The following is an 11,954-nucleotide window of genomic DNA, read 5'->3' as shown; positions in this document are numbered from 1 at the left end:
AATGACTGTAAATGGTTTTCTTACTACTCTCATGTTTTTAGAATAGTGACATTTTGACAGTGGTCCAGTATGCCAATCACCTACAGTCAAACTGGGACACCCTGTTACTGTCAAACTGGGACACTCCTCTAGGCCATTTTAATGCAGAAAATATATTTTGGGGGATTATGAAATACATGTTTTGTTAACCTGATTCCATTTTCTAAATAGGATGGAATGTTCAATTTAATTTTCCTCAAATCTACTATCAGCTAGCTTGCTAGAAATATATTACCTCACCAACATTAAACATAATTTCTAGCTATATTTTTAACTATACAGGTATATGATGACTAAATAAGTATATTTTGCTGTATTTTATTCTGGTGACAAACAATACAACAGTCATTGACATTGTTGAGGCTACGGTCTTTCTGTTTTCATTCTACAAAATGTCCATTAGAGTGTAGTGTTGAGAATGTTGAGCTGATAGGTCTAAATTAAATTAATTTTACTTTATTCATAGGCTATACAATTACATATAGGCTACATCATATTATTATTATCAAATATGATGATGAAAATTATGAAAATGCATTATTATTCTAAATGTTCCACAAAAATGCATAATGTTTTAATACATTTAATTTGTATGAATAATTTAAGTTTATCATTAAAATATTGAAATTACTCATATACTCTAATTTATCCTTCTTTACAATAAAAAAAAATGCATTTGCCAGTATCGACTTAAAAAATGTGGTCTCAGCACAATTTGTGTTTGAAGAGTCATCTACCCTGTGTTTAATATGTATTTATTTTGTATTTTGTATAGTGTAATAGAGTTGTTAAGCTATTTAGAATGGTATCATGTTGGGGATTAATACAATAGGATGATTCTGTAAGGCAGGGGTTCTTAAACTTTTTCAGCCTGGGACCCAAAATAGAAATTCTGTGTTTTCCTGGGACCCAAGCTCAAGAAAATATGCAACTATGCATAAATATCAGTACATTTCATTGTCCTTAGGCCTAAAACAAATAAACTGATTGATCACATTACACAGATGTAGACCAGAAAAAACACAGTCCTAGCTCATTTAGCAGCTCATTTGAGTTAGCCTGCACTGTAGCTAGTTAGCTAATAATATACCGTTCTTTTTACATTTTTGAAAAATTTATTTACTTACTTGAATAGGTTCACCCAGCCTTGTGGACAATTGGAAACAGGGAAGAAAAGTTTGTTTGTCACCAGAGAGTTTTAGAGGATATTACTATTGAACTATGTACCCATTTAATAACCAGACCTTCATACAAACTTGCTATACTGAATTCTTGACACACGATCGAACATGCTGCTATATGCTGCCAGCACGCCCACAAGCAAGTCACAATGGGTGGCCTTTGCGGCACACGGCAATTTACAGCTATCTAGTGTACATTCACCGTTAGTGTGGTGTAGACACCATGTGAGGCCACACACACAGATTCCTGTAGAACACTGTCACTTTAACTACCTTATTTTCAATAACAGTCTCTCTCCTTCACTTCATCCCTCTCTCTTCTTCTCCCTAAATCCTCTAGGACTAGGTTATATCAGCTGTGTCGGTGAACCCCTACCGCATCTGAACTGGCTACATAGAGGGCACTTGGTCAGGTCAACAGGAAGTATTATTAAAGAGATGCTTTACATTGAAATACAGATCAAGATGCAGTAGTCCCAGAGATAATAATCCAAGGTCAGTTTTGCATTTCACCTCCTGATTATTATGATGACTGACAATGTTAGAATAAAAACACAAGGCTTAAACATGCTCTCTCTCTCTCCATCTGTCTCTCATCTGCAGATATGTTTTAATGTGAGAGAGGATGCCAACCCCCAGTCCCATCATCGCCACCTCACCCGCTTTTAAAATAACCTTCGGGCCGACTAGACACACTATTATGTAATTGTGATGAACAGAGAGAATATTTAGGTTGCACTATGGATCATTAGTCATATGCTGCCTTCCCTGCTCCTATGTTCTTACCTCCTCCACGTTCTGTCTTTTACACCTCTCTCACCACCTGTTTTTATAATGCACAAAAGATGTGCATTGTAGTACAGATTAAACTTGTATTTATAATATTACAATTACAATATTTATAATGCATGTATTTATAACACTTGTAAAATGAACTTCTTTCAATAAAGCGTTTCACGTTCTCTTCTGGTTGAAATTAAGTCTCTCATTAGATGAAATACTATACCTATCCTGTTTATCAGATCAATGCAGATGGAGGGCATTAGATATTGAGATGAACCGGTTTTAGAATATTTACATGATGCACAGGAAGTGTAGTGTACTGTTTTTGAAATTCTATTTCTGTATGAATGAATTACAAATCAGTCTTTAACTAGCTAAATCCTGTTTCTAGTCTATCGGTTACAATGTGTAACCATTGATGTACCAGGACCAAGATTGGTAAACACTGTTGGAAGTGTATAATTGTAATACATACATGCAGACACAGCAGCATTCAAAGACGAAGTTGATACTCCTGGTTTTGGATATGACTGAAAAATTATCTCAAAGACAATCATCCCTGAACTGCACCTTTATTTGCCAAGGTAGAGTACAGTCGTGGCCAAAGGTTTTGAGAATGACTCAAATATTAATTTTCACAAAGTCTGGTGCATCAGTGTCTTTATATATTTTTGTCAGATGTTACTATGGAATACTGAAGTATAATTATAAGCATTTCATAAGTGTCAAAGACTTTTATTGACATGAATTACATGAAGTTGATGCTAAGAGTCAATACTTGCAATATTTTGACCCTTCTTTTTCAAGACCTCTGCAATCCGCCCTGGCATGCTGTCAATTAACTTCTGGGCCACATCCTGACTGATGGCAGCCCATTCTTGCATAATCAATGCTTGGAGTTGGTCAGAATTTGTGGGTTTTTGTTTGTCCACCCGCCTCTTGAGGATTGACCACAAGTTCTCAATGGGATTAAGGTCTGGGGAGTTTCCTGGCCATGGACCCAAAATATCAATGTTTTGTTCCCCGAGCCTCTTAGTTATCACTTTTGCCTTATGGCAAGGTGCTCCATCATGCTGGAAAAGGCATTGTTTGTTGAACCGCTCTCCTTGAAGTTCTTGATGATCCGATAAATGATTGATTAAGGTGCAATCTTACTGGCAGCAATATCTTTGCTAGTGAAGCCCTTTTTGTGCAAAGCAATGATGACGGCATGTGTTCCCTTGCAGATAACCATGGTTGACAGAGGAAGAAGAATGATTACAAACACCACCCTCCTTTTGAAGCTTCCACTCTGTTATTCGAACTCAATCAGCATGATAGAGTGATCTCCAGCCTTGACCTCGTCAACACTCACACCTGTGTTAACGAGAGAATCACTGACTTGATGTCAGCTCTACAAATCATTTCCAGTACACCTGGAGATTACTGTTCCCAACTACAAGAGACTAGTCCTTTTTTTCTCAAAGTAAGAAAATCTATTAAAGAATTTATTACATTTATTTTATTTCCAAAAATACCCTAAACAATTTACTGGGTTAAACATGACAATAATATGGATCATTCTCTGATCTTCTATCATGTTTAATTACACCAACAGAAAATACACTTAGCGACAGAATATGGAGAATGAACAGAGCACATGTTCAAGACCCGAAATGTATTAAATAAGTAAATGAAAAAAAATAAAAATTGCCATTACAAATGTAGACATAGAGGATGGGAAAAGCCTAACCCTAATATAATTTGAGATGCATTTAAGGTGTACATTAGGGGAATGACAATCTCATACTCGTCAAAAGTTACTGTACATCTGAGTTAGAAATGAAAGAGAAATAAATCACTATTTTAGAAAAAGCCCATCAAAAAATAAAATGTTTGAATTTAAGCAGGAATGTAATCTTAACCTTTTGAAGAGCGCCAACAACTATAGGTTAAACTCAAAAGAAAGCATACTACTTAATGGCAAATAAACCTGGTAAACAGCCCTCACAAAACAAATACATGCCAAACCAGTTATAATTTAAAAAAATAAAGATACAAATATGTACCAAAAACAATTTGTATTTTGAAAATACATATTACAGCTTTAGAAATTATCTGGTTACAAAATAGATTACAGTGTAGTTCAGCCCAGTGTAATAAAACATACAAAATACATACATGTAATTCCTTCGCATTTAGTAGAGAGAAAATCAAACAAATAGGACTCACACTGAAATGTCTGTTTTTTTCTCCCAAGCCAGTGCAGATGAAAAACATAGGCCTCGTGTTGAATGTTCTTCAATATCAGGTCTCAAAAAAAATCCTGGCATGAACCCTGGGGACAATAAGAAAGCACATGTAAACAATACTTTCAAACCTTATTTGTATACAGTCAAGCACAAAGACTCATGCTTGAAAGTTTTAGGAACCCTACACACAGCCTAATGTTCACTGTTACATGGGCATGTAATATTCATATGTGTAAACATACTGAATTGTAATTGGATGCATTTTACCGCCATATCATACTGTGCTATGATTGGTTAAGACCACCCAAAGGGTTAGGTCACAGGCAGTTTGGTCCTGGTTGGCAATACGTGAACATGCCAGTTATAGCTAGCTAATAAAGAGCTATGTTAAGAAATATCCTGCAGTACTGCATTTTATTATTTTGTACAAAGTGAGCAAAACAAGACAGGGCAATAATATGATTAATGCAAGACAGACATTGATTACATTGCAGTGCTGAAAACACTGTGACCGATAGAATGGAAGTCTTACTTATTCTCAGAATCAGAGCATAAGAAGTGGCATATAGAGGGCTCTACAGTAGAGGTGTCATAATACCCATAAAACCTAGCAGTCAAACAGGGAAATGGTTCCAACCATTTTTACACCATTCATTTTTCCCATAGGGGATTTTAGAAACCCTTTAAATAAGGGCTGTGTTTTGTGTGATGTTTTGATAACCATGTAAATCTCTCTGACAAGGTGACTTTTAATCAATATATTAGTCTCTATTTACTCTCAGATTCAAAAATGCTAATTAGCATGAAAGTAGACATGCAAAACTACAAACCCCTGCAAGTCATCTCTAGCTGACACCTTTGCTAACAGGTATTTTGTCATTTTTTAAAATTTTACCTTTATTTAACTAGGCAAGTCAGTTAAGAACAAATTCTCATTTTCAATGACAGCCTAGGAACAGTGGGTTAATAACTGCCTTGTTCAGGGGCAGAACGACAGATTTTTATTTTGTCAGCTTGGGGATTCGATCTTGCAACCTTCCGGTTATTAGTCCAACGCTCTAACCACCTGCCACAATTGAAAACTTTCACAAGACAGTTCACAGAATTGTCCATTTAAAGAAATTTAGCTAATTTATGAATAACTACATTTAGCTACATTTGCCTCAATTTGGCACCCTCATCCAGATCATGGCAGTTTGTATTTCTTTATGATAGCCACATTAGCATTTCATTTTTTTTTGGGGGGGGGGGTTTGAGTTTTTGAGTTTCTAAAATCCCCTATGTGAAAAACGATTGCAACCATTTCCCTGTTTGACCGTTAGGTTTTATGGGTATTATGACTCACACTGTGGTACTTTTTTATGCTGATGTTTGCTCATATGAGGAACAATTTCATACACAAATCAAAATTTGAAGAAAAATACCCTTTTCTTAATTTTTTTAAATCTATTTTGGAAACTATTTAGAGTCATTAAAACATATACAAAACAAAATGTCTGGCTGGCTTCTCAACATTTTTTACCCCCAAGCCATAAGACTCCTGAACAGGTAATCAAATGGCTACCCCCAACCCCTCTTTACGCTGCTGCTACTCTCCGTTTATCATATATACACAGTCACTTTTGTTATGTTTGTTCCTTGTATACAAACTAGGTTTAACTACTTTTAATGAACATATACTTCAGCTAAAAAACTCCTTGTTTAGCCATGCAAGGCATTATTCAACCACCTGCCCACCCGCATAGCCTGCTGGGTAACGTAGTCTAAATGTTATTAACGCACAACAACACAACTTTAACTATACATTCATGTACATGCTACCTCAATTGGGCCGAACAACCAGTGCTCCCGCACATTTGCTAACCGGGCTATCTGCATTGTGTGCCACCCGCCAACCCCCTCTTTTACGCTACTGTTACTCTCTGTTCATCATATATACATAGTCACTCTAAACATATCTACATGTACATACTACCTCAATGAGCCTGACTAACCGGTGTCTGTATGTAGCCTCGCTACTTTTATAGCCTCGCTACTGTTATTTTTCACTGTCTTTTTACTGTTGTTTTATTTATTTTCTTTCTTTTCTTTCTTTATTTATCTATTGTTCACCTAACACTTTTTTTGCACTATTGTTTAGAGCCTGTAAGCAGGGGCGAAAATCTGATATCAACTTTGGAGGGGAAAATTACATTACATTTTCTCAAGAGCAATTCCTGAGGGGGACACCAAAAGTAGTGCTGTAACACATAGCCTACGTTGTAATATGTTAAATGTATATTGAGGAACCATAATCACTACTACTGGATAATTGATAGGTACAGTAGTTAACTGAAGGGTTGTCCCAACTTGTTAAAATGTTTAAATCATTATAATACTACTAATAATAATAGTTATAGCAGTGTTCCTCGTCAGTCCAGTATATATGCAGGTATTTGTATTTACAACCAGCAATACCAAGCACAGCCAGTAGGTGGTAATGGCCGTACACTGTATGGGTGCAGTTTTCATAAATACAATGAACATGGTGCGATCTCATCTCAAAGAATCTCCATTGAGAACCATCACAAAGTTGGTCTACGCACTGAACAGACCTTTTTATTTAACTTTTTCTGATTCATTTATATAGTCATTAAATATGTGCCACTGGTTTGAGTCTATTACAACATCTTTACAAGAACAAAACGCTCAGAGTAAGTACAGTTCTAAAAGCAAGATAACTACTTCAATGAAAAACCCAAACAAATCAACCAAAATATCCTTCAGAAATACTTGGTTATTGTTCAGTCAGTGTCTCAACTCTTCAAACAACAGCTATGGACAAATATGTCACACAAAGTATGCAATTTTAAATTAAATTCAATCAATAATTAGTAAGTGTACTGTCATGTACTAAAAACTACTAAACAAAATAACAAATATCATACTATACACCAGGGGTTCTCAAACAGGGTAGGTGGACCCCTAGGGGTCCCTGGTGTAATGGCAAGGGGTCCATGAAATAAAAAAAGTGTAATGAACGTATTCAGCAGAACAAGGATTCCACTAACTTTACATATAATATAGAGGGGGTGGAGGTCCCTGAGAACCACTCAATCTCACTCAACCACCACTCAACCTTGCCTGCCTTTCCTCAACCACCACTCAACCTTGCCTGCCTTTTCTTGCCTGCCACACCACTCAACCTTGCCTGCCTTTCCTCAAAATATGCAGGGGTTCTAGTACTCAAAAAAGGTTGAGAACCACTGTTATACACACTACTGAACAAAAGAACCGAACATATGTTTGAGGGTTTCAATGGTTTTGTGCCATCACTGAGGTAACTGGACAATGCTGTGTCACTGTCCTCTATACTGGTGCAGCTGGCAACAAGGTTGACACCTGGTCCTGCCGTGGTTGTGACACTGTCCCCTATACTGGTGCTGCTGGCAACAAGGTTGACACCTGGTCCTGTCGTGGCCGTGCCACTGTCCCCTATACTGGTGCTGCTGGCAACAAGGTTGACACCTGGTCCTGTCGTGGCCGTGCCACTGTCCCCTATACTGGTGCTGCTGGCAACAAGGTTGACACCTGGTCCTGCCGTGGCTGTGACACTGTCCCCTATACTGGTGCTGCTGGCAACAAGGTTGACACCTGGTCCTGCCGTGGCCGTGCCACTGTCCCCTATACTGGTGCTGCTGGCAACAAGGTTGACACCTGGTCCTGTCGTGGCCGTGCCACTGTCCCCTATACTGGTGCTGCTGGCAACAAGGTTGACACCTGGTCCTGCCGTGGCTGTGACACTGTCCCCTATACTGGTGCTGCTGGCAACAAGGTTGACACCTGGTCCTGCCGTGGCCGTGCCACTGTCCCCTATACTGGTGCTGCTGGCAACAAGATTGACACCTGGTCCTGCCGTGGCCGTGCCACTGTCCCCTATACTGGTGCTGCTGGCAACAAGGTTGACACCTGGTCCTGCCGTGGCTATGACACTGTCCTCTGAAGTCACTCTCCTTGTCTCTTTCCCTTTCACCACCTTCACAGTCTGTCTCCTAGAAAATAAATAAGGTGTTTGCCATACTCCTAACTACCAGTACCCAGAACTACACAATTAATCACAACAGCAATACCCTTGCCTTAAACAAATCTTAGTTCAGTCACCAGTTTAAGTTGAGAGTGGGGGTATCCATGGCATTTTCCAATTATGTCCCTATTTTACAAGTCAAAAAAATGTAGAACCTTTCATAATGTTGCCAAACAAAGACTCAAACTTACCTGAGACTCCCTGTCCCTGCCCACCTGTCCCTGCCAGTCAGTCCCTGCCCACCTGTCCCCAGCTCTGCTGTCTGTGTGCCCTCTGTTGCCTGATCTGCCTAATGACATCATTGTGAAACGTTTCCATTAGCATTTCACTTCTTTCTAATTAACATTTTATCAACTAGTCTTAGGCTACTAGGGTTCTTGCTTTGCATTTTGGTGTACTGAAAAATACTCGTCTTTTTACCTTTTTCTGAAAATGTTCTACCTGGCAGGCTGGCTAGCTGCACAAACACACACACGCACAGTGTGTAGGTTATTTACAGTAGGAGATGGGCTTCTATCATATCTTCTATCATTCTATATGGGCTTCGATCTAAAAGGTAGCTAGCAAATGTGAAACGGATTGCAGTGACAAGAGTTGACAGCTGTATGAGATCATGAGTTCACCATTTACACAACATATGCTGCCACCTTTTGTAATTTTAATATAGTTTGTTTCATATTGGCTGGCTTGCAACAATAGCTGAATTTGCAAAGCTAGCGAGCACCAATTCCATTTGCAAAGCTAGCGAGCACCAATTCAATTTCTGTGGTGTTTGCTATAATCTTTGCTATTGTCAGTTTACTCCAAAATCAGCAAACGTGCTTCAAAGTCCCATAGCGACAATTTAGTTTTTGCAACTAGACCATTAAAGATATTTAAGACAATGGTAGAACAGAGTGTAGTTCTGTTCAGTTGGGAGTTCAGTTTATCGCTAACCTTATCACAGGGACTTTGAAGCACTACAGCTGCATGCTGATCTTGAAATAAACTGACGATAGCAAAGATTCCATCTTTGACGACGCCACATAAATGGAATAGGTACTAGCTAGATTAATAGTTAATGTTTGCCCGCTAGCTCTGCAAATGCAGCCAGTGTGTGTGTAAACCCTGCCAACATAAATTTAAAAAACATTGCTATGGAGCGATTGACTGGATTTACCTCATGTCAGTTACGTGCATTGAGTGCCTTTCAGAAAGTAGATACGAACCCTCTGTTACCTGCCACACATGGAACTGGCAGTGGATCAAACCATTGTGAGACAAAGGGCGGGGGTCTCAATCTTTTGAAATTTAAAAACATGCTATTAAGTGTCTATAATCAGCACAAGTGCTTTCGTTGTGTATTATTCATATTATTGAAATTACATAGTTATGTTTACAGTGATATATTGGGGGGGACAAATCATATTTTTCCCAGGATGGGGGGGGATCGTGTCCCCCCCATCCCCCCTGGGATTTCCGCCTATGCCTGTAAGTAACCATTTCACTGTAAGGTCTACTTCGCCTGTTGTATTCGGCGCACGTGACAAACAAACGTTGATTTTATTTGAAAATGTCAAAAAAAAATATTCGCTACGCGTCTGTATTTGAATTGATATAATGTGGATTTGTTTTTTGTTCTCTTATTTATTAGTGGAATTCCTTTGGCTGTTCTGTTTATGTTTAGCATGTTACTGTTTAATAAAAAATAAAAGATTAAAACAAAGATTCCCCACACTGTCGCTAGATGACAGCAAATCGTTTTCCCAGCCACTCCCACACAGTGAAATTGCACATTTCCGCATGTGAAAGTACACAGCGAAGTACGTTCTGCTGCAGCAGGGCTGTTAATCTGCGTAGTTGAGACATTGTAATGGCGAGGCTACTATTAAGATCCAATTTTCGGGGCTTCTTTGCCACCCAATTCAGGATGACATCCGACCAGGTAAATGTGATGACGCACTGACAGTGGTGTTGTTTTGTATAGCTTGCTGGTTAACTTAGTTGCCGCTCCCATAGCTAGTAAGTAGCCTAACAAGACTGATAGCGATTTCCTCGAAAGAATCCTTGTACTGTTTGTCTTCTATTGATCCATTTTATATTACAAACTTTTGATCATGTTTCCGTTTAATTATTTTGGTTAACTTGTAGACCAGCCAAGACAGTTATCTTGAACTGTAGCAAGTAACTCAATAGGTGGCAGTGTTGTATATGTTTTGTCAGGAAATAATAAAGGGGATTTGGAATGTCTAGTACGGTAGGACCACCATGAAGGCGTAGTCCAACCATGGATGATGTCTAATAAATGCTATGTTGTTACATTTAACCCAATGCTCTCTTTCCATAATATATATTCCGGTGTGTGATATGGTCAGGTATTAGACCTTACCTCAGATAGTGAGTGACATGTTTGTTTTTTCCCGTGGGAGACCCGAGCTGTGATTTGATATATCTCTCCCTCTCTCTAGCTGGGTGAGCTGGGCAAAGGAGCAGGAAAGGGAGGCGGTGGAGGAGGCTCGGTGAGGGAGGCAGGTGGTGCCTTTGGAAAGAAGCAAGCTGCAGAGGAGGAGCGTTATTTTCGGTAAGTGGATTATTTTTGTAACCTGGATGACCAGACATATTACTACTATGTTTATGAACCAGTCTATCCATTTTGGAGGAAGGTATACATAGCTTTTGACTTCAGTGGATAAAGTCTGATCATAGTAAAGAAGAATCCCTTTCTCGCATATTCCTCATGTTAAGCCCACATGAACGCAACCCAGGGGTGTATTCATGTCGTCTTGCAATGGAAACGTTTACCATTTATGAATCAAAAGTATCGAAACTGGGAGGGGCCTACCCAAATTTGAAACTGGGAGGGGCCTACCCCTCCCCGAAACTGGGAGGGGCCTACCCAAAACTGTTCCCGTTTTGAGTAAATTGTTTGTTGCAAAAAAAATTGCAATAAAGGGCGTAATGAATACACCCCTGGTAAAATTTTTGCCTCATTAGAGAGATCAACATTTCTCTCCCTCTTGCTCCTCAGTCAGAAGGAGAAGGAGCAGTTGTCTGCCCTACGGAAGCACCATGAAGAGGAGATTGACCACAGCAAGAAAGAAATTGAGCGTTTGCAGCGTGAGATTGACCGTCACAAGGGCAAAATCAAGAAACTGAAACATGATGACTAAGCTCAGTCTTCATTCACACTGCTTACATTAGGCCAAATATCACCCATTTGCCTGATTTTGTGTTTGTAGGCAATTGTATAATAGTTACATTCAAAACAATAATAAAACACTAGTTGTTTTCCAACTGGGAGAGTTTTTTTTGTGATTACTTTCAATACCACTGTAGAATGTTTATCTTGAAATCGGGCACATTTATTATGACAGTTGAGTATTTCATTTCAGGGGTGCCATATTTTTGAAAGTCTTGAGTTTTAAACTGCACACATTCAGCTGTGACAGGAGGACCAATCAAATCAAAACCAGTTCTAACATTGATTACTACAATCACATCTCTTCCTCATGCATTTCAAATAAATCTGATGTCTATCGCCAAGCTCTCATAACGAAATCGGTACAGAATTTGTTTTCACTCATTCTGTTCAGTATGTTAATGCTGTAATTCAATCACAACATTGTGCAGGGTCGAAATCCGAATATGTTCTCATTATGAATTTGGGACTTCTTATTG

The 11,954-nt window shown here is 38.8% G+C and overlaps 1 protein-coding gene across 1 annotated transcript; it reads left to right on the top strand.

The window, feature by feature from the left end:
• Nucleotides 1-10,041: 10,041 nt before the first annotated feature.
• On the top strand, nt 10,042-11,569 carry LOC139373322 (ATP synthase inhibitory factor subunit 1a). Its single transcript, XM_071113715.1, has 3 exons — nt 10,042-10,221; nt 10,745-10,857; nt 11,305-11,569. The coding sequence occupies exons 1-3, from the start codon at nt 10,150-10,152 to the stop codon at nt 11,444-11,446; spliced, it is 327 nt and encodes a 108-aa protein (XP_070969816.1). The 5' UTR covers nt 10,042-10,149; the 3' UTR covers nt 11,447-11,569.
• Nucleotides 11,570-11,954: the final 385 nt, after the last annotated feature.

Source organism: Oncorhynchus clarkii, chromosome 18, assembly GCF_045791955.1.
Source record: "Oncorhynchus clarkii lewisi isolate Uvic-CL-2024 chromosome 18, UVic_Ocla_1.0, whole genome shotgun sequence".
Taxonomy (NCBI): Eukaryota; Metazoa; Chordata; class Actinopteri; order Salmoniformes; family Salmonidae; genus Oncorhynchus; species Oncorhynchus clarkii.
This window is presented reverse-complemented; position numbering and strand designations above follow the sequence as displayed.

Excerpts from the sequence above, each read along its gene's own strand:
- LOC139373322 (XM_071113715.1), top strand. The coding sequence starts at position 10,150 with ATGGCGAGGCTACTATTAAGATCCAATTTTCGGGGCTTCTTTGCCACC. Across the intron at positions 10,222-10,744 it reads TCAGGATGACATCCGACCAG|CTGGGTGAGCTGGGCAAAGG; the intron begins GTAAATGTGATG and ends CCCTCTCTCTAG. Across the intron at positions 10,858-11,304 it reads GAGGAGGAGCGTTATTTTCG|TCAGAAGGAGAAGGAGCAGT; the intron begins GTAAGTGGATTA and ends CTTGCTCCTCAG.